At 41.1% G+C, this 22,137-nt stretch overlaps 1 protein-coding gene across 11 annotated transcripts in view; it reads right to left on the bottom strand.

The window, feature by feature from the left end:
- Positions 1 to 22,137, bottom strand: part of PIKFYVE (phosphoinositide kinase, FYVE-type zinc finger containing) — a 63,788-nt gene that overhangs the window by 8,434 nt on the left and 33,217 nt on the right. For 8 of the 11 annotated variants that reach the window (XM_071434785.1, XM_071434782.1, XM_071434788.1 and 5 more), the window contains 23 exons: positions 20,737 to 20,811; positions 19,986 to 20,093; positions 19,092 to 19,232; positions 18,394 to 18,520; positions 15,957 to 17,143; positions 14,491 to 14,591; positions 13,220 to 13,291; positions 11,691 to 11,862; positions 10,212 to 10,390; positions 9,621 to 9,734; positions 8,219 to 8,327; positions 7,956 to 8,110; positions 7,356 to 7,446; positions 6,381 to 6,441; positions 5,654 to 5,797; positions 5,361 to 5,481; positions 4,843 to 4,971; positions 4,162 to 4,257; positions 3,315 to 3,398; positions 2,754 to 2,842; positions 1,958 to 2,122; positions 1,331 to 1,390; positions 708 to 884 (listed from right to left, as the gene is read on the bottom strand). In XM_071434785.1, the coding sequence (XP_071290886.1) occupies positions 708 to 884; positions 1,331 to 1,390; positions 1,958 to 2,122; positions 2,754 to 2,842; positions 3,315 to 3,398; positions 4,162 to 4,257; positions 4,843 to 4,971; positions 5,361 to 5,481; positions 5,654 to 5,797; positions 6,381 to 6,441; positions 7,356 to 7,446; positions 7,956 to 8,110; positions 8,219 to 8,327; positions 9,621 to 9,734; positions 10,212 to 10,390; positions 11,691 to 11,862; positions 13,220 to 13,291; positions 14,491 to 14,591; positions 15,957 to 17,143; positions 18,394 to 18,520; positions 19,092 to 19,232; positions 19,986 to 20,093; positions 20,737 to 20,811 (3,757 nt within the window). The remainder of the gene's footprint in view (positions 1 to 707; positions 885 to 1,330; positions 1,391 to 1,957; positions 2,123 to 2,753; positions 2,843 to 3,314; positions 3,399 to 4,161; positions 4,258 to 4,842; positions 4,972 to 5,360; positions 5,482 to 5,653; positions 5,798 to 6,380; positions 6,442 to 7,355; positions 7,447 to 7,955; positions 8,111 to 8,218; positions 8,328 to 9,620; positions 9,735 to 10,211; positions 10,391 to 11,690; positions 11,863 to 13,219; positions 13,292 to 14,490; positions 14,592 to 15,956; positions 17,144 to 18,393; positions 18,521 to 19,091; positions 19,233 to 19,985; positions 20,094 to 20,736; positions 20,812 to 22,137) is intronic. The other 3 variants (XM_071434780.1, XM_071434786.1, XM_071434779.1) reach the window with 2 other exon arrangements.

Here is a 22,137-nt window from a genome sequence, read left to right as displayed (position 1 = left end):
ACATTAGACAGAGGCAACAGGGTTACATACGATAAGTGATGCATATTTACAATTTTTTAGGATTGTCACATAGCTGAAATGGTTTAAAAAATTAAAGCCCTACAATTCTCTTAAATCCTTACCCTCAGAAGTTCATTTCTAGATTCTTTTTACTTCACATATTCTGAATTTCAGCCTCCCTGGATTTCTACCTTCCAGTAAAATATGAACAAGAGACTGACTACACTAGGTCTACCTCAGCTATACAGTCTTCCTATATAGCCAACAGAAACTGCCTACAGACTACTTTGTTCAGTACTTGTTTTACATAGAAGCCTAGAAATGGCCAAAGTTCTAAAAAAAAAAAATTAGATTCACAATAGCACATGAGATTATAAGACACACTGTGTCTTTAACAACAACTTTTCCTTGAATTATACTCAAGTTTTTGTTGTCTGAAGCCTGCCTGAGAGTACAACCCTTTGGTTCAATTGGCCTTCCTAACTGCTACTGCTGAAAAACAGAACTTTATTTTGTTTTCCTGCACATACAAACAGACAAATAATTTGATATTGAAGACCCCAGAACAACTCAATTTTCCCTTCTCAGTGACCACTTAACAATCGGCAGCCCTCTGGACAGAGGTTATCAGGGATCAAATGACACACTAACCACCACCATACAGAAATAACAGCCCTAAGTACAAGGGGGGAAGAAGCTGCATTTACCCTCAGTCACGTAGAATGCAGCTCCAGATTTGCCACCTCGTGCCTGCCAGGGCATGGAGTGAGAGAGGGATCGAATGAAATCCTCTTCACTGCTCCCCAGGATCACTTCACGCATCCTGTGAAACTCCCCAGCGTAATAAATCCGGCAGTAGAACTTGGCATTCGCATCTGAGAACTCTGCAAAAAATGGTTTTCCTCAATACCAGCATGCAACATGCACTGACTACCCAAGACAACACTGAGATTCTACTTGTGTCTAGAGGAGTATTATTGTGCTAAATATCTCTCTCATGCTTAGTGCAATTCAGAAGTTTCAACCAATGAGATTTAAATGGAAAATGATAGGAAAGTCAATTCCCTCTAGATAAACTCATAGTATATGAGGGAAGTGTTCAAACTAAAGAACAATTTTAAAAAGTTTATGGAGTAGTTTTGCAAAAGAGATTGATTGCAGTAAGCAAAAATTGCATTGCTATTTTCTTGATTTGCTTTTCCTTCATGATACCAAGAATACCAAGAAAAATATCAAGAAAAAACCACCATTAACTTCAAGACTTCCACTGCATGTGCATGAAGAAATGCGTTTCCCAGCTAAAACTAAGTTGTTATTTACAACTACTCACGGAGTTCCACATGGGGATTCACCACCTGCTTCTTCTGTCCATCTCCTCCATCTCCATCATCTGAAGGCATAAAGGGACATTTGGTCAGGGCTGTTCACTATTATTACTGAGAAAGCCACATTAGTTACTCCTTGTAAACTCACTTTACAAGAAAAAAATTTTTTTTTTCAAGAATACAGTGGGAACTATACACAGGGAATTATAAATACAGCTATAATTGTATAATATAATACATATGCTAGAAGGGCACTGCTGTTTATGGACACAAATCCAGCCTCTCTCTTCATTCATTCTCCATGAGCTAAAACAATGAGAACTAAAGTGAGAAACTAAAAACTAAGGGCTGCTTAACTAGAGCCAACTCAATCCAAAGACATTCAAGACCAGACTACTCCACATCCCTATAGCTTGAATTCGAAAGATCCTGTTTCCCTTATTATAAAGAAAAGGCATTTACTTAGGAAAAACAAATATTCGATATTCAAATGATTCATTTTCCATGCATGCTGAGTAACCTTGGACTGCTGAAAAAGTACAAGCAGGAGTGCATTTGGGGCCTTATATGGATGAATGAGGTTTGGGAGAAGTAGCAAGGCAAGAGAGAAGATGAACTCTGCAGTCTTGTACCTTGTGCCTCTGCTCCTTGGTTTTCTGCTCCCTCCTTGCCCATCTGTCCAACCTGGTAGTAAGCACTGTCAGCACCACGTAAGGTCTCTTTCTTCTGGGAAGACAGGTCTGGGCTCTTCCCTCCCGTGCCACGGAAGAAAGACAAAACACCAGATGGCTTCTTTGCTACAGTGAAAAGGAATACAAAAGATGGTGTTGGCATTTTCACAGGCAGTTTAATAACAGCATGACTCCTAGGAACATTCCACATTCATTGTTCTATGTGAAGCAATGATGCCATTAAACTATAACTCATTTGCAACTTCAGGCAACTAAGGTCCATGAGGGTGGATGATCCAGTGTTCTGAGTAGCATCCTAGGGTGCAAAGACATTTGAAAACACAGACCAAGAATAAGTGCTCTAATACAGTAAGAACTTCATGTCTCCATTTCAAGATATTTTAACTGCATCTCGTTAAAGAAGGCAATGCCAAAAGAAGGGCATCATATCCCACTGAACAGGCTAGATTCAAGAACAACCCTAGGTTCACTACATAATAACATTAAATCAGGGAATGACAGCTTGATCTCATAATAGTTCTCATAAGAACTGTTGATCTCATAAGATCTTCATAAAACTAAAAAGCCCACACACTCCCATCCGTCTCAAGTGTTACATTAAGTTGACACTAAGACTAGCCACAATTTCAACTCAGAATGCTTCTTTTTCTTCCACACATGAACTAGAATCCAGTTAAATGGACTCAAGAGAGAGCTGAGATGAGCACCATGGATGATTTTGGTAAAACGGCCTTACGCTGCTCTGGCTCTGCACTGCGAAGGGGACACATGTTAGCCTCAGGCAGGCGGACGGGGCTGCTGCTCTTGGGTTTGCTGTCTGACATGCTGAAAGGAGAAAGAAGAAGTGATGAACCAACAAATGCTGCCACCCAAGACACTACTGCTTTATGCCTGGACATTTATTTCTCTCCCCTACCTAAACACTAAAGGAAAAAAGACACCATTTAAAGGTGTAAGAGTGGGGGACTCCCCGAAGTTGTCCTCCTTCGTCTTCCTAAAAAATATCTCTCAAGGTCCATAGCAAAGTTCCATCCATGACCACAGCAAAGTAAGCAGGCCCAGTATTCCTACCATGTACACAGCCAAGAGATTAGGTGATGGAGCCAGCATGGTCTATAATGTGAAATGGAAACTCACATACTGAAGTATGTGATGGTTACATGAAATGAGTCAGATTCCATCAGAAAGCAGAGATCCTAACAGGGGCATATTTTGAGGGTTTTTCCCCATCCTAGTTTTGGTTATTCACTACCATCACTCGGTCTTCATTCTATGTACTATAGTTCCTGCATGTAACCTGTTTGGTTGTAGTCCTTCTTCAGAACTGCTCTTCAGAGACGCTTTGGACAACTCATCCAGGGCATTTCTGTACTCCTTGCAACTGATGAGGAAAGAAGAAAAGAAAGGGAAAGACCCAAAATAATTAAGTGTTCTCCTGGAAACTCTGCAATACCAGCCCAAAGACTCAGTTCAGAGACAACCACAGGAAACAAAACACCACAGCAGAAAAACCTCTGCCTTATTTTTTCTTATTATTAGAACTTTTTTTTTTCTTAGAACAGAAGCTGCTCTAGACAATACTGCAGGAAAAATATCCCCTTATTTTTCCCCCTCCCACAATTTAGGAATGTACTTCTTCAAAAATCTGCTGCCTTTAATTTAAGAATGCATTTCTTCAAAAATCTGCTGCCTTGTGACATGCAAACCCAAAGGTTTACTGAAGCAGCTGGTGAGAAGAGCTGAGCAGTAACAAGAGCTGCTATGACCAAAGGTAGGCAAGAAAAAGACTGGAATATCAATACTAATAGCTGTTCCCCAATTCACTTGCACTTCCTCTAGCTGGAGAGGCTAAGCAAACCTCAGTTGCACTTCTTTCTCTAGTGATAAATATCTCATTAAAAGAAACACCACACAACTAAGTCATTTTTGCATACTAGAGTTCCACTAAAAAATCCAAAAACCAGTTGCACTTTCATTATCTCAGCAGTAAGAGGAAAGAACCCCATCTCTGGCAGAAACTCTAACAGGGCTTAATATAGAAATTCTGTCATGCTTGTTCCCTATCATCAAAATTTAAATATTCCTCAAACACAAAAGCTGCAAAAGTAAAGTATCTCAGATGAAAAGCCAAATCACACCAGTACCTGAGAGCAAAGGCTATGATGGAGCTTGGTTCTTTCTCACAGACTGCAATAGGTACACGTTCATGCTCATACATTAAGTAGTGCTTATCTGGGTCACTAAATGAAAACAACACACTGTTAGTAGGTCATAAAAATTTGTGTAAAGAATAGAAGTTTTGGTCAAAACACAGATATCATCACTGCACTCCCAAGCACAAGCTGCAAGTCTCAGCATAGAACCCAAGTTCCCCAGATCAGCTTCTCCCAACAGACACATTCATAACTATGTGGTTAATTCTAAATGGTAGTGTTAGGGAAATCAGCATCTCAAGCAAGCTGCTTGGATCAGAAGACCAGCTTTAGGTTAGAATAAGAGTCTATTTCTGTTTAGCAGCCCCTGTTTCTAATGGCACCAAAACCTGCCTGAGTTTGATTTGACTATCCAGCAGCATAGCCTGCAGACTGAACTTAGGGGACAAACATGGACTCTTTTCTAAACAGGCAGTTTATCACAGAAAATTCCCCAAAGCCTCCTGGATTCTTGTATGATTTTTTTCCACTGATCTGTAGGGTCAGTCATTTAGCTTTTACCTCATCAGCCTAAGGCCTGTGCTCCTACACTGGGGTGGGATTCCCAAGTTAAACTCAGGCTGCCAAACATTAGGCTCATGTCAAACGAGAAACACTACAAAGCACGCAGACCAAGTAGCTGAAAGACTTTCCAGCCTGCCCATCTTCACACCAGAGGGACACTTGAGGGCACATGCAGTAGCCATTGAACCTGACCTACACCCAGACAATGCCAATTTGAGTCCAACCCTTGGAAGAGCTCTGGAAGCAAAAACAAGATGCAGGCATGTAGCTTTAGTTAAGTCTTTGCTAAGGAAGGGCATTTCCACTCCCTCCCTGCAACAATGGAGCTAGAAGGCACCTTTCTCCCCTCTTCCCCATCCCTTCATCTCCCATAAGAGCCCTGAGGAGGCATGCCTGCTAGGAGGAAACTAATACTGGCTTTACACAAGGGCAGATTACTCATAAGAAAGGTGGTTAACCTACAATCACCTAGAATGGACTTAGAAAACTTCCTACCTTGACAAACTCAGGCAAACTCAAGTAACAGCTTAAATTATACACTGAGCAAAGGAAGCATGCATGGCTCTGCCTGCAATCTGACAAGGCTGCTGATTTTGTACATTTTATATATATTATGCAGTACTTACAAGGGAAAGGGAATGGGGTTATAGTTGTTTCCAGGCAAAAAGTTAGCCAAAATAGCTTTCATAGTAGACTTCTCCTTCACTTGGCTGTCTGTAGATCCCAGTGAGTGTCCATCAAACACATCTGGAAAAGACATATGTCAGGTCTGCATCACAATATCAAATTTTAAGCTGTAAATTCAGAAGGATGACGACAGACCACAGAGTTAACAGTTATTTGTCACTTCCTAAAAGGATTTTGTGGACTTGGCACAGAAAAGCAAGAGAAAGAATACAAGATCACAACTGAACTATACCTTCTGAGCTGCTTGTTGTGTCCTGTTCAGAGAGTGTGCTGGCACCAGTCATATGCTCCGATGCAACCTCTGGAGAGGTGGGCAGCTGTAGGTGGGTGGAGCCTGTGGAGCTCTGACTTGATAAAGTTGTCAGGAAACGATCCTCTGAGAGTACAAGGACAGTTAAGGAGAGAAGAAATAATTTTACAAGGCTATGAGAAGTGATACTGTTTGCTCCCAGCCCAACCTATAACCAGCACCTACTTTCAGGAAGTTTTTACTTAGAAAGCAGGTAAGGCCACACAGACCAAAGGACTGGGCAAGCTCATCAGTGTAACACCTCCAGAAAATGTGTACTCTTACAATCGCTACTACCTTCAGCTCACACAAACTCCCAGTATGCTTCACAGGTAAGAGCTCTCAGCACCCATAAGCAGATCACAGAAAAGGCAAAAGGCATTTCCCAAATTCCATGTAGTTATTCAGTTAATTAGAAAGTTTCTGAAATTTTTTAAACTAAAGTTCAATGGAAAATTCTTGTTGGCCAAGTTACCAGTCACTAGTAATTCAGCTTCATATTAAAAGCAGATGGCCAACTTCTATCTTACCACTAGAAAAAAACAAATGTGACATGATGGGGATTTGGTATTTCTCTGATTTATCAAATTTGACAAAAGCTCCCATATTATGTCAGGAAAATGGCTACAACATGCTTCTATTGGTATATTATGAAAAAGAAGTAACAGACCTTTCTCTCCATTTTGCAGCGCTGGAGAAGCATTGCGTGGGGAAGCATCCATGCTGCTGATCTAGGCAGAATAACAAAACACCAACGTTGGTGCCAAGCTCTTTACAGCTCTATTTCCTCCTGTGTGGAGCACTTACAAAAGCAGATGTATTAAAACTGAGCACTCCCACCCACTTCTCAGCCTCAACCCTTATACAGCATGTCACTGTATCTGTTACCATACAAAAAAGACAAGACAAAGCAACTCAAGTTCACAGGATGCTCATGATGGCTGTTACCTCTGTATGCTGCTACACTCCCTCTCTAAGAACCTCCTTCCTGCTAAATCTAGGTAAGGTTTGCTTTAGCACCTAACAAATATGTTAAGTGGAAGGGGCATTAAGTGGAAGGGCATTTGTGCATGCAGCAGAGCAAATCCAGGGTCTCTAAGAGTTTTTAGTGCACCTCACTACCATAGAACTATTGGAAGTTCAGCCTCTCAGTATCATGCTTATATTGTCCTTCCTTGCAGCCCAGACATTTCCTCAGAGCTCCAGCTCCCCAAAGGGTGGAAGTTCAGCATGCTGGGGTGTGTAACCTTGGACAGAGCTCTTGAGGCAGCAGTCCAAAACCATTTATCCATCCCTTCAGTCAGTTCCCACAGGATACATCATATCCTGAAAAGCCACTATCAGTCCTTCCTGCGTCATTTGCTCTATTATTTGTCAATATTATTTGTCTTTTCTTTTTCACAAGGGGTGCACCTGATGGGCAACAATCTAGGGTTGAAGGAGACAGCCCAGTTCCTATCTAGGCACACACTCGACAATGACTGCAGCTCTCTGATGGTAGTGCTCACATCAACACTACACAAACATCACAGAAAATCAGCGTCTCTTTAATAACTATTAAAGGGAACTCAAGCCAATCTTAGACTATTGTGCTGCCCCAGGGGAAAAAAAAATATTTAAGAGGTTTATAGCCTATTAGCCATACCTTGCTTTCTTCACCTTGCCTCAGTCTCCCAGGGCTGGGTGGTACTGATGGACGTTTTCTTCCTTTCTCTTGTTGGAAGAGATCCTGCAATCTTAAACAAAAAAAACAATAAAACAAACAAACAAAAACTACCCACAGAAAACCACCACCACCAAAGAAAAATTAATCAAAAGGTAGGTTACTGGTGTTATCTCTGAATGAGACAAGTTATGAAGTTTCTCCATAACAAACTCAGATTGCTGCTAACACATGCCAAAGATGTATCAAATGGCCAAAGACAGCACATTTTCTTTAGCTCTGAGACTATTTCACCCAATCCATAGGTCCCATGCTTCCCTCTTCCCATCTCTTTCACCATTACTCAAATGAAAATTTCTCCTCCAGATGCAAGTTGCGCTCTACAACACAATGCTTTTATCATATTGCCTCAAATGATTTTCTGTTCCAACTGATCAGCTGTGTGTTGACCAGTAGAACACATTCAGCACAAGCTCTATACACTAACTGCTCTATAGTGAAAGAAACTACAGCTGAACCTCTTCCCTCCCAGAACCAACACTGTATCAGTGTTGCTCATGATTCCAGCATGTATCCTCTTACCTGTTATTCCAGGCTTGTAGCATCTCACAGAGTCCTTGCTTTTTAGCTATCAGAGACTCAAACACAGATTGCAGCTGTTGAGGTGTGTCCAGTGATGATGAAAGCAGCCTTGCTTGGATTTTCTCAGTCCAGTTTCGAAACTCTCCTTCTTCCATCTGCCAAAAGGAAAACTGTCAGTGTTATCTCACCAAGGCAACACAAGATCCGAGTAGCTCCTCCACACACTTAGCCTACGGACCACTGATGTACAAACAGTCTATTACCTCCTTTTGGGCAAAGAGGTCTTCCATCTTCTCTTCCCTTGTTTTGCTGAAGGTATCTGTTTTCAGAGAGGCAAGGCGATCATCCACAGCAAGATACACTTGTGACACCCTGCCAACAGCAATGCAAAGAGTCAAGCTGTGACTACTTGGAGCTTCTTCAACATTCTTTAGAATAGTCTGAATGTGTTGAAGGTCAGCATTTAAGAATACAAAAGACAATACATGACAGCCTTCCTGCATAGTAAGCTATCCAACTGTATTCACAGAGAAAGCTGGGAAAACTTCATTAGTAATAGGAGGAATCTAGAAGTTACATACACTGACTTTTGTCTCCACAATTTATTCTTAGCAGTGGAAGTTGTCAGAGAGCAATACAAATGTCTCAAACATTACTAACACAGGGAAACTATTGTGTTGTCTGTGTTTAGGAAGAATCTGGGTCTGCAAGCTATACCTCCACCAGCAGGGCTCAGAAAAAAATTAGTACCTCTATTTCAGCTCTAAACAAAGCTCCACAGGTTTTGAAGTCAGATAATTTAAAAAAAAAAAAAAAAAGTCAGATACAGACAGAGACATACAGCAATGCTGTGACCAGGCAGAACAGCAGTCTGGCTGGATTTTACAGAGTTTTCATCTTGCCTGTCTTCCACCTTTTTGTTCCTACATTTAGAAAGTGTCTAGGATCATGGTAGTTCACCTTAGACTACAAGGAGGTAGAGTCTGCCTGCTGTTACCATATTCAATAGCTAACAAAGGCAAAGACTTTTATACACCAGAGTTCTGTTGCCACATGACCAATAGAATGACAACCGTTCTACAAGAGAACAAGAGATTTGAGCAAGGTCTTTGCAGTTTTTTGGGGCTGAAGAATTGAGACTCAGTCAGATGTTCTATAAAGGAACATTAGGATAAGAGTATGAAGTATAACCTGCAGTTTTCCAGGTCGGCCTTCTAGGACCATCTCTTCATTTTTAGCATTAGATGAAGAATTAAAAATACTTCAACTGGACATTTCATAAGGTAATGACAGACACCTGCTGATGGTCAGCCTTTCAGTAGCTTGGCAGCATTATTCAGAAACATGCTATATGACTCAGACATCAGTGAAACATTCAGAGATAGAGATGAAAAGAATCTTAGTTTCTACTGGCAATGTTTAACCTGACTTGCCACCAGACAAAGAATTGAGACATTAGTACAGACAGAGCAAACAAAGGTAACAAAGATTTCAATACCACTGTCCCTTGGAAGTATATACACATACATGTTTTAAACTATTACTTTTCTATCAAATAATGAATATTTAGCCAAATCTCATCATACTAGCAAAATTGTTAAGTGTTCTGCTAATTAAAATACAAAATACAAATAAGATTAGGAAGACATTAAAATCTAAGCTTACTTTTGTGAGAAATCCTTGAGATCTTGCAAAATAGTAACTTTTAGTGGAGCCTGTCGTTTGATGTAGATCTTGGGGAGAGGGACACACACTTCCAGCAGCCGGATTGGAGAGTAGCTGAGAAGGCAATACAACAGCTTGTAACAAGACCCACACCACACAGTACCAGTTCTACACCATACTGAGGTTTGAGGCCCTTATATGAAAATGGCCAGTGTCAATGTGTCTAGGGCTTTAGTTACTTTTAGTAGGAATAACACTGTTCATTCTCCCAGTCAAGAAGTAAAACCACAAATCATACTGCAAAACCAAAATTCTGAAAGCATGTGGAATTAGATAGGGAAAAGCATTTCCATTCTGTATCATGAACAGGAACCATCCAGTCTTGGAACACTGCCCACCACAGCTAGGACAGTGATGCCACCCACAAAGCCCTCTGCAAGCCAGCACACAATCCTGCACTTGTGGTTATAATACAGTTACGCTATCCCATGCTATACTCACAGTGAAGGACAGAACTGATGAATCCTTACTAGAGCCACATGCTTCATACAGTACCAGAGAGAGAAGGAAGGTTTTAGCAGTGGAACTCACCTGAAAGATGCCACCATCTGATTATAGGAGAAATACTGGTGATAGTCGTGGTGAATGGAATGCCCACAAGGCTCTGCGTTGGCCCTTCGAGTGTACTGGTACCCATAGAACCTCAGCTCAAGGTATTTTGCAAAAGACATAGACCAAGAGTCATTGGAAAGGGGAACAACTGGTGTCACCTGAAAAATTGAAAGGCAAGCATCTAAATTTCATCCTTCAAACAAGATTAAGGAGAGGATAATCCAGGCAGCAATCTAGTATTTCTAGTACCAGAAGCAACCACGACCCTGAAATGTACTTAACAACAAAGATAGCATTTATGCATAGCTAAGGCCAACACATAATTAAAATAAATCTGTTAAACAACTGCTAGCTGATGATGAAAGGTGCTAAGCTGGGGGAGTCCAAACATACTGCTGATGGAAGCTTATTTCTGGGATGCTATTTCCCTGTATAGAGTCAATTTCCAGCAACCCAGCCAGCAGCAGGGCCGTATCATGTACTTTTCCCTGGTGATTCTGCAGCTACAAATGCGTTGGTACTGCTTTGCAGTGCATTTCAACTTCAGAAGTGCTTGCCTGCAAGCTTAGAGCAGACACTTGACACACACTTAACAACCTCAACCACATAAGTGTTTACATGAGCACACAAAAATAAAAGGTTACAGAGCAGCTGTATACACAGCAACACAGAGCTTGCTGTCAGCAACTGCGTCAACCTCCTGCAGGCATCTGTACATCCAACACCCACGTCTAAGGCAGCCTAAGTAGGTGACCTGAGTCATCCATATGGGTAATTCAGATGTTTTGCATTTCAGGTACTGCATGAATCTTTTTTCATTATGTTTTATTCTCATCTCTTTGAAGGCTCTTCATGTTTAGCTAGACATGAGTATCCAGTTAGCAATGTTTTCTTAGCTAAATTACAGAACAGGTTCCAGATAATACACAATCTTACTATCTTGTGGGCTTTTTAAAGCCATTTAATATTTCTCTAATGAAGATGTTACTTTCTAATGACTACTACAGGAACTCCAGACATCACATTGACGCAATGTAGGCTGTTCAGTGCACAGCAGATCAAAGAACAGCAAGTGGTTTCAGCCAATTACTATGCCAGCAGGTCTTGGTGTCTGCCCTTTCTCATATGCTCATAAAGATTCACTGCAAGGGACCATACTCTTCACCTCTAAGTGAGCAACTCCATTTTTTCTGCTTAGATCTATCCTCTCAGAGTCAGATTTGACACTTTCTAACAAGACTACCTCACACAAGATTTTTCACCCTCAAGGGCCCCAGTTCTAAAAAGAGGAATTTGTAGGTAACATGAGAACATATGTACCAGTAACAGGTTTTCTGCCAGTTTAGCCACAGCTCCAGGCATGAGTACTTTCTCAAAAATGCTGCCTTTCCCTACAAAGCCAATCACAACAAGAGTACTAAACTGGAATAGCAATGATTCTGAAGTCCACATGCTTACCTGTTTGCATAGTCTGCACCAGGAGTAAGTAAGGATGGTGTGCTGGTACCCAGGCACGGGGGAGTCCAGCTCCTTCAACACGATCTGCACACAGCCCTGCCCATGAACAAAGCGACGGATGTGGTGCACCATTGGTGTTTCACAGAACATGCTGGGGCATTGGTAGGAAGGCCTTACAGAGAGAAATAGAAACATCTATGAATGATCATGTACCAGGCACTGCTGAAGAACTGATTCAATATGACTTTTAATATCCTAGTACTATTTATCTTCACTGTAAAAGCCTTTTCTAAGCCTGTAGTGAAAGGTGTATCTGCAGAGCAATTTAGAAGGAGCATGTAGTGAAGTTCCATCAACAGCAATGGCTGCATAGGTCCCAAAAGCAGTGACTGGGTACTGGTTGCTATCACCCTTTTACAACGAATCACTTTCTACCAATATATTCTGTATAAGGACCAAGGCACTTGTGGAAGTCCTTGGCACCAAATTAAAAGACTGCTTTGGCAGTGTACCCAAGCAAATACTACCAAGGACAAAGATGTGACAAAGAGTCTTAAAATGGCAATGTTTCAGTTCCTTAAGGAAACGGTAAGCAACACACTGTCATAGAACATCTTTGAACAGTAAGCCCCATGACCTTTATTTGGATGGGGTTTTTTTAAGTCACAGAAGAAAGACTAATACCAGAAAAATAAAAGCTGAATTGTTGAGGTACCAAAGCCAGATAAGATATTCTTCAAAACCAGAAAGAGCCTGAAAAAGCTGAGATTCTCCTTGCTCAAGTGAAAAAATAAATAATTTTAGTTACTGAAACTATGGAGATTGAGAAGCATTCACTTTAGCAGACACTACCTAATGAGCAGAGAGAAGCAGGAATTTAAAACTGGACAGCTAAGCTCCTTCTCACTGATCAGCACAAGGAGAAATACTTGTGCCTCCAGCAGGCCGAACATTGAGGGCCTTCTGCTACTGCAAGTGGCCAATGGAGAGAACAGAGTAAGGCTTGTCTTTTGAGCAGGTTACCTATCCAGCTTCACTGCCTGCTGAGACTCTGCACGGGGTTGTGACAGCGCCAGTTATTACAGAAACATAACAACTTGCACCTCTATAAGATGAAATAAATGACACAGTACTTTTCCAGGGCCCAAAGTGTTCTGGACCATTTACATTGGCCGCCTTGCACATATGACAAAGCCTTACTCTGAGACACTAAATGAATCAGTAGTATTAGTCAAAACTTGTATGAACTTTTAAAGAGGAACCTCAGAAAACTGTGACCAGAACAGTTGCTTGTCTTGAAAAGCAGACAGTTGGAATACATGTTCAGGCTCTTAATTTGGCCCTCAAACTCTAACTGCTACAGAAAGGGCTATGTGAACACATTTGCCTTTATAAGTTTATAAACTTTGTTTCATAATCTGTTTCACTTCCTCATGAAGGGAAGAAGGACAGGGCCAAAATAGGAAAGCAATGGATGTATTTGCTTGTAACAAGTGAGCATGAGGGAATTAGAATAAACTCCTCCTTACCTGAAACAGTAGCGCTCCAGAAAAATCCCTAAAGTTAGGTCATTTTTCCCATAGAACTCCATGGTCACAATCCTAAAGCAGAGAAAGAAAAGCTTTAGAGACTGGATGTCATCACCATTAGCTGTGCAGTGGCCTTTAGGAGCACAGATCTACACCCACTGCTGGCTTGTTTACAGCCCTGTATAACTTCAAAGATTTTTTTTTTCCACCTGACTACCCTTCCTAGATCCCTGCTGTCAGGTTTGCTAATAATGAGATCAAAGTCCTACTAGAACAACTTTAAACTTGACATTTAAAAGTCCAATACAACTCAACTGCACTTCTGAAGATTATTTCCAAAATATCTAGGCACAGAAGTCTAAACACCCTTAAGCTTCAAGCACTAATGTTTAAACAGCTACAAAAAAGGGTACATCCAGAACATGAAAAAAGTCTCAAGAAATCCTTATTCTTCTAGCATATTTAATAGCAACTTTACTTTCCCCAGAACCTGAGGTGATCAAGCCATTTAAATTGTGTATCAGTTTAAATAATTCAGCTATCCCCAACTTCACTAATTTACATCCTCTCATTGTTGCTGCTTAGTGAGCATATCACCATCATCTTTGGTTCATTTCTAAGCTTTTACAGGAACTTTAGACCTTTCCCTGTAAGAGGGCCATCTCTTTATTTTCACCTAAGTTAAACAATTAAAATCACCTAGGCTAATGATTAAACACCAAGACCTGTCCTGTTTAGTAGAGATACAAGTGTGTCATAAGTTGCACACAATTAGCAAATTACAGCCCCCTAAGTTGGAAATAAAGCTCTTAATACTGACGACTATAGTACGATAAAGATAGCAATATATTCCAATGCCACTGTTGGATAATACAATCTATAAGTATTCCCAGATTCTCACAAGCTTCCCTTTTGGGCTTAGACATTGCCCTGTGTCCATTTACACTAACTCTTCTCCACAAGACTGCATGCAGTGCTGCCCACACAGAGACATTACTCTGCAGTGAAACACCAACTCAAGAATTTAGGTTTCAGGCTGGCCTTTCTCATTCATGCCTTGGGTATTACAGAGGTCATGCAATACTGCTGGAGATTCACTGACCAGGCAAGACAAAAGTCTTTTGGCAAAAGTTCCTGTTACAGGATGAGCACAACCTACCAAGGAAAGCACAACCTCCTCAAAGAAATACTGCCATGAGGCAGGCACTGACTCTGATTTTAGGAAGGAAAGAATAGCAACTATCCAAGCTGTAGAGGAGTAGTTTTTATACCAGGGGCTAACACAGGCACTTGGAGCATTGCTGGACTGAGTAGAAGAGCTGCTGAAGAGAACACAGAGCCTCTGATGGTTTACTGGACTCAGGCAATCCACCTAGTAGAGAGAAAACAACTCATTCAGTGGTTACAGACACCTCCATTCACACACAACTTCTGCTGACAAAATTCTATTCGAGTAATTTTATTCAAAGACAAGTATCTGCTTTCTCCTTTTGAACAGATGAACTTGGCATTATCTCCCAGCCTCAGGTAAACCTGTACTATGTATAATTGCTAAGTGCCATTTTTAGAACAACATCACTTGTAAGGAAACCAATGAACATGCACATATTTCTGTGGAAATGACGCCAAGAGAAACAAAAAACAACAAAGGCCCCATGACAAACATCCAGAGTCTCTAAATTACTGTATGATGTAGGATATCTTGGATTCAAAACTCTGCCAATATATTATACTTCAGTTACTCATTCAGGCTATAGAAAGATTTCCATCTTTCTATTCTCTAGGAAGAGATGTACCACACTGCTCTTGGAACAGAGCTGTTTTCCCTTCCACACCCTACAAAACTATGATGTTACCAAATACTTGTCTTTGATCACTGAGTAAATTTAAAACAACATCAGCCAGTCTGATCCAGAGCAAGGGCTACTCTTACAGTTTGTAAGATTATGGCTTGTAAAGCTACAGAGATCTACATTTAAGTGCCAATTAAAAAGTGACTTCTGCTCATGAACACAAGGGCTGATTGGCTCAGGAACCAAAATGTTGACTGTTTCAACAGATCAATTCTGCTAATCTTGTTCACAGACATTCTTCCTAAACAGCTCACAATTCAAGGAAGTCTCAAGATCTCCTTTGCCTCAGATCCAAGTTGGTTACTTTCATGGCAGTTTACCAAAACTTTAATATTTTTATTACAAACACATACTCCCTTGCTTTGAAATCTCAAGTAAGATTCCTTTCCATTATGTGATTCTCACTTTTCTTCAGACCACCCAAACTTTCACAATCAATCAAGTACTTCAATGTAATTACAGCCTACTGCTGTTTCCATGACATAAAGCCCTCTGAAAATGAAAGTACATTTCAACAAATAACCAAATACAAGGAGTAAGGAAGCTCCTTGTTTAAGAAACTTTTTAAGGTTTGCTCCCTCTTCATGGACTCATTTTCAGAAACCAGTTAGGTACAGCCCAGTCAAACAGGCAAAACTGATTCTGGGCTGACTTTGTGCATTTCTCAGAGACATTTTGCAGCCTCTTGTTCTGAATGATTGCAGAGTACCACAATCTAAAATGGAGTTATGGCCCAGTCAAAAAAACAAACCCAAAAAAAACATAATGAAACAGAAAGAAACAGACAAAAAACAAGCCCTGTGATTTAATATGAGATCCTACAGCTTCTCTATACATGAGAAACTGATGCCACTTAAGTTTTGAGCAGCACAACTCAGTCTTACCTTATGAGACCATGAGGATTCACTCTGAGCCAGTCCCTTCTCCTCCTCTTCAGTTCTGCTCCCAGTTTTTCCAGTAGGGACACTAGATACATCCTTATTTTGGGCAAAAGGATCTGTGCTTTTCTGTAGTATCCTCCCTCCTCTGGCCCGATAGTCAGCCAGCATTCTGGCTAAGCTCTGGCTATCACGTAGATGCTCTGCTATTCTAGTATTGACCAACTCATGAGAAGGTAAGATTTGGATAGCCTTGGCTTGGACACTCCCATTCCTCCCTTGTAGTCCAGAGAAATCCCGCAACAATTGCTTCTTCCTTCTGCTCTCCAACTCCTTGTATTCCTTATTGAGGAGAGGAGACCAATAAACTTGTTCAGGAAAGTATTCCCGGGCAGGGCATCTCATGCCTTTTTCAGTCAAAAGGAATGGTTCACGGAACATCAGCACTGGGGAAATGCAGAGAATGACATCTTTCAGCTCCTGCTTAAATGCTGCAGAGTAAGTTTTGAGACGATCCTCAGACGAAGTTACCTCTTCCGTGACATATAAACCAGTATCATCCTGGAGAGGGTCTCTGAAGACTCTCATCTGACTCTTGGATTCCTGTAAATCATCTGCCTGTGGAAGAGGCTCTAGTGCCTGGTTATCCAGAGTGGCCAAGTGCTGGTCCATGCCATGGAGGGGCAGTGGGGATGTTTCAGGTATTGCATGAGGTACAGAGCTGAGCACTGCAAATGGTGACTCCACTTTGTGGTGCTCTTGCTGCTTGGAGGACACCGTTTCCAGCTGGCTGTTCTCTTGGTCACCTCTGTCAAATACACCCCTTGGTTCAGGCAAACTGACCTCATCAGCGGACACTGATTCAGAGATTACAGGCAGCTTTTCAGAGGCTAGTTCAATGTCTTTGACTGCTGTGCTGAAGTCCTCACCATTGAAGAGGTTCTGTTGTTCATTTTCATCTCCTGGCTCCTCAATAAGGGAGTGAAAGGAAGTGTTTTTGGTGAGAGTAGGGGGCATGGCAAACTCATCCATAAGAAATGAAATTTCCAGCTGGGAATGATAAGCCACACAGACCATGAAGATCAGGATCTCCTTCACACGAGCCAGCTCGTACTCTGCAGCACCACACAACTTGATAGTGCAACCCAGGTGCTGGGGACACCCTTCAAAGAACATCAGGGGTTTTGTCTGATCTAGAAATAAAACACAGGAGTTAGGATGACAACTACAGTTAATCTGCTTTTAGATAGCTCACACACCCAAGAGACTGTAAAGGAGACTAAGAGCAGGTAATATTGGTAGCTGCAAAAATTCATATTACTGTACTGAAATAACTTATTTATTAAGAAACAAAAAAAGCAAAAAAGCATTGGCTATAAATCTTCTCCTGTTTTATAAAACAAGCCATCATAAAGTCAAAGTCAAGGCCATGTGGAACATCCTGACCTAAACAGAGTATTCTAAGACCATTGTAGACTCTGCACCAGTGGGCAAAAGAATCACTTCCCTTCCAGGCACATTTACTCATCCTTACAAGTCAAAAGCCCATGACATTCTGTAGGCCATTAAAGGCTGGAAGGGGCAATGAGGAAGTGGAAAGGAAATTGTTCAAGGACAGATTTGATTGAACTTGGAGCAACTTGGTCTAGTGGAAGGTCTAGTTCCTGCCATGGCAGAGGAGCTAGAACTAAGTGATTTTTAAGGCCTCTTCCAAATGAAACCTTTCTACGATTCTATGAAGATATGCAAAGACCGCATCTCCACAAAGATCTGCATCCACAGCATTATGTGTGCCAGTACCACTGGTAACCTGTCAAGCAGCATTTCTTCCTTCCTTTGTAGACTCCCACTGCCTAGGGGAGTTACAGAGAAAAAGGAACCTTTCTTAAAGGTGCACAAAGACTGGACATGGGGAAGTGTGCACAACTTGCAGCAAGGCAAATTTTGATTGGATTTGTTAAGGTAGAACCAGATAATCTTTTGAAGTCCCTGCCATCAAAGGCTGTTCTATGATTCTCTAACTTCAATGCAGAAAAGTTCTTTACAGTGAGGATGGTGCCCAGACAGATGACCGAAATCTCCACTCTGCAATATTTTCAAGAGTTGGCTGACAAAAGAAATCTGATGCTGCATTGAAATTAATCCTTCCTGTTTTTAACAGGAAGTTGGACTAGACAAACTACAGCATGTGGGAAGAGAAAAAACAGCTTGGAAGAAAGAAATCAGTCTAATTAAAAACTATAGAGTGTTTTTTCTTAGTAAGATCATACTTTACACAGGCAGTTCACTGTAGTTACAAGAAGTAAAAGAAATAAAACGATACATGTAGTACTCATACATGAGCAGAATGATACATGATCACAACAGTTCAAATCTATTTAAAAAGGAGCAAAGCATTCATCCTTTCACACACATAGGCTAAGGCACATCAAGTTTTACTCACCATTGGGCAACTGAAAAACTTGCATATAAAATTTATGACAGGTCCCCAGCTGTGGTTTGGTCAACAGTTGATCCATTGACATCACTAAGTCCCCCTGGGTCATCCGGCTTACCCGGTCTAACACTTGCTGTAAAATTGGAAAGAGCAGTAAGAATCTGCAATGCAAAGAGGACACTGGCATCCTTATCTTGCTCTTAACAAATCTAAACCAGTGCAATCCATAAAACTTCTCATTGAGATGCAAACTCTGAGTTAAACCCAGTCCCACAAACCCATATCCCAGTATACAAAAACCTTAGAAACACAGTTGGGTAAATAATTCTGGTGACATTGTACCCTGCCTGGAACTTCTCACTTGACTAGATCCAGATACCTCCAGGAGGTACAGTGCAGTCAGCATAATGCTGGCTCTGCCAGGAGCTCAGCCAAGCCCCACAGCTACTCTCTGTTTGGCTGTCTGTACCCTGCCTCACAGGGACAGAGGCTCTCTGGCAATAGCTGAGGACCCACACATGATTTGCTATAAATGGTTATCAAAGTCCAAACTCTCCAGATTCCCCTGTCTTACCTTTCTAGAAAAGAACATTTGGTTAGAGAAGAAAATAAGACAAGTCTTGGCTTTCTGCAGGGAGTTTGTTACAAGGAATCATTAGAAATCTACCACAAGGCCAAGTCTAACTCTGATCAGAAATGCTCACCGGCTTGACATTGATGACCAGAGTGATTCCATGCTCTAAGAGCATGTCCTGGGCAATTCTGGACACAGTCTTCTCAACAAGGACCAAATTGGGCTGGACATCAACTATCCGCTGTACGTAGTTCTTCAAGAACTCCCTTTCCTGCAGAGGAACAAAGTATAGCACTGAACCACTGCAAAGCCATCTGGAAAATAAACCCACTTTAACGCTTACTATCATTTCTCACTTTGTTTACATACTGTCCTTTCCTATGAAACAGGGAAAAAGAGCTATCCAGAAAACACCATCAGTAGTCCATTGTGAACATTCTCCTACTCCTACAGCACGACACTAGTTTATCAGTAGTATTTTATAAGCATGTCATAAAGAAAAGGTGTGTGTACTTCAGTGTTTTCATCTTTAAGGCACATTCCTACTCAGAGGGGCAGGGCACCTGTTCTAAAGAGACATTTTCTAGTTCATCAGGTTGGTGGCTGTTCCATTTTTTCAAGCCTGACAAAAAATAACATGGGTGTGACCTAACCCTAACCTACATTAACTTTTCAAGTATTTTTTCACACACCTAAACCTTATCTAGCTCTAATACTGTATAAGGAACTTACAGTTCAGAAGGTCTCAATAAAAAGAAAAGTTTTCTAAAATGCTGCATTGTGAGAATCAAAAGCTCACGTGTTCTCAGGACATGTAACTTGAGGACAAAAACCCTCACTGCAAGGCTACAAATTTGTACTATATTTACTGCAGCAGCTCTCTTAGCAAGCTTACTAGAAGAGGAAAGTTCTTTCTTTTCTATGCAATCTCACTCATTGAACTTCACCTTACACACTGAAAAAATTTGCACTGGTCATGGTTTTGTTGGGGTTATTTTAACCAAGAACAAAAGCATACACTCACCTGAAGTACTATAGGCTCTATGCAGGTAAACTTTGTTTCTTCTCTATAGAGGTACTCAATTGAGCACTTTAGCAGAAGAATTCTGGGATTTTTTAAGCAAGAGTTCATCTAAAAAAGACACAAAAATAGTTAAAACACAAATATAAATACCCAGAGAGGAAGAAGTACACAAGAAAAAGAGACAGACTTCCAATGATTGGTCCCTGCTACCCCCACCTCCCGTTAAAGTGTCTCTGCTATCCCCCCCTGCAGACACAATTACACATTCTTCCTTCTTCTGAAGTTGTTACACCCAGTTGTTGGAATTTCATAGGAACTGTCCATAAGCAGGCAATGCTAGAGAGGATTTCCAGTCCCTGCTAAGAGCCCCAAAGTCTTGATACACTTGATTCATGCAGTTCACTTCTATCTTGCCTTCCTGCCTTAAAGACCCATTTTACTATACTATTATAAGTCACAACCACAAATGCCTTTTTCTGCCTAAAAGTTGGGATAGTTATTAGATGCTTCATGCTGTAGTAGGGATGGAAAGGTTTTTCTATACATGCATGAGGAGAGTTTCTCCCCTAAAATCTCTGAGCTAGAAAACAAAACAGCTTGGAAAATAAATGCTTTAAAAGCCATTCTTTTTGGGGGCTCAAAGCAGAGAAAGCTCACAAACCTCCAAGGTGGTAAGTGAGCACAAAAAGCAAGCCAGAGCACCCTTGTTTCCACAGCATGCATTACAGTAAGATTAATCAAGCTGCATTACCTTTTTGTGTGCCACATTTTTAGTGCAAACAAATCCATTCACCACCATGGAGTCAAATTTCTTTCCACCAGGGATCTAACAAAGCAAAGAACATTTTTAGAACTGTCATACACTCCCACATCTTGTAGTGCAGTAAAGCTAATACACAGAATACCTCTTGTAGGTGATGTACAAACTTCAGCTACACCCTCAATTACCAGATGAAAGATCAGATACAGTCATGATGGACACATAAGTCTTCCCCTTTAAAACCTGACAAACTTAGGACAACATGAAAACTAGTACTGGGTTCTAGGATTTCTACACCCCTCCCAAGAGATGCTTATTTGTTAAACCAGTTTACTTCAGCACATGACAAGGGAACCTAATTTGGATAGGCCATGAGAAGCACATAGCTTTGCACATGCCACTTCTATTAGCATCAAAAAAAAATGTAAGCAAAGGGAGGAAAAAATATAAAATAAAGAAAGAAAAACAAAAACCCTCTACCTACCAATTGAACACATCAAACAGTTGATTGACTGGTGTGCCTGCAGTAACAGGCAATCTCAGGCATAATAAGCAGCATGAAACAGTTTTCTGAATAATATGTTTCAGAGGACATTCATATTACCAGCATGTGAAAATAGCAGACAGCTATGAAGAGCTTTCAGCTCTGAACAACTGCTCTTTGAACTGGAGTTTCAGGAGCAGCAGGAACAAGCAGTGCTGCCTGAAGAAATGCCACAGAATTACCACCAGAATCATAAGGCTCTCCTCAAATCTCATATGGCTTTCAAACAAGAGTACTGCTGAAGTGAATTTGGCCAAAGAAAACTAAGCCCAAATCTTCAGTCCTCAGTCACACAACTCCTTGGATGCTATTTTCACATCAGACTCTCAGAAGGAAGTTTGCATGCCAGAACTCCAGACTTACAGTTCAACAGTGTCAACACTGGGCCATCTGGCAGAACTGGATATACCATTCCATAACAATCAAGTTTTGCTCTTGAAGAAAGTCATTGTACTTGGCATGGGAGGAGTTGAATACTCCATAATGGATAGGTACAGGGCAACAGATTGCTGCACCATGTCCTGCAAGCTACTTATCCAGCATTTGGTATATCTCCAATTCAAGAGCAAAACAAGCAGAAACCAAAAAATGAACCAAGTAACTACAGAGGTGGTGTTACTCTTTGCTACCTTCTGCAGCCCACAGCCTGAAAGAAGAGGTCAGCCCCAGCGCATTAAAGCACTTTGCACAGCATGCCAAGTTCCCTCTGTGCAACTTTTTCCAAATCCCACCTCATCCAAAGGCCAGGCGATCCAATTACAGTACTGAATATGCTGGGGGCAGTGGAAAGGGGACTATTCTCTTCAAACAAGGTGTACTGCCAACAGCTGCACCCTTTTGTTTCCCTA

This window comes from Agelaius tricolor, unplaced genomic scaffold (assembly GCF_023055355.1).
Source record: "Agelaius tricolor isolate 1412-34295 unplaced genomic scaffold, bAgeTri1.0.p SCAF_10, whole genome shotgun sequence".
Classification (NCBI taxonomy): Eukaryota; Metazoa; Chordata; class Aves; order Passeriformes; family Icteridae; genus Agelaius; species Agelaius tricolor.
The sequence above is the reverse complement of the archived record's forward strand: the minus strand, read 5'-3'. Positions and strand labels throughout refer to the sequence as shown.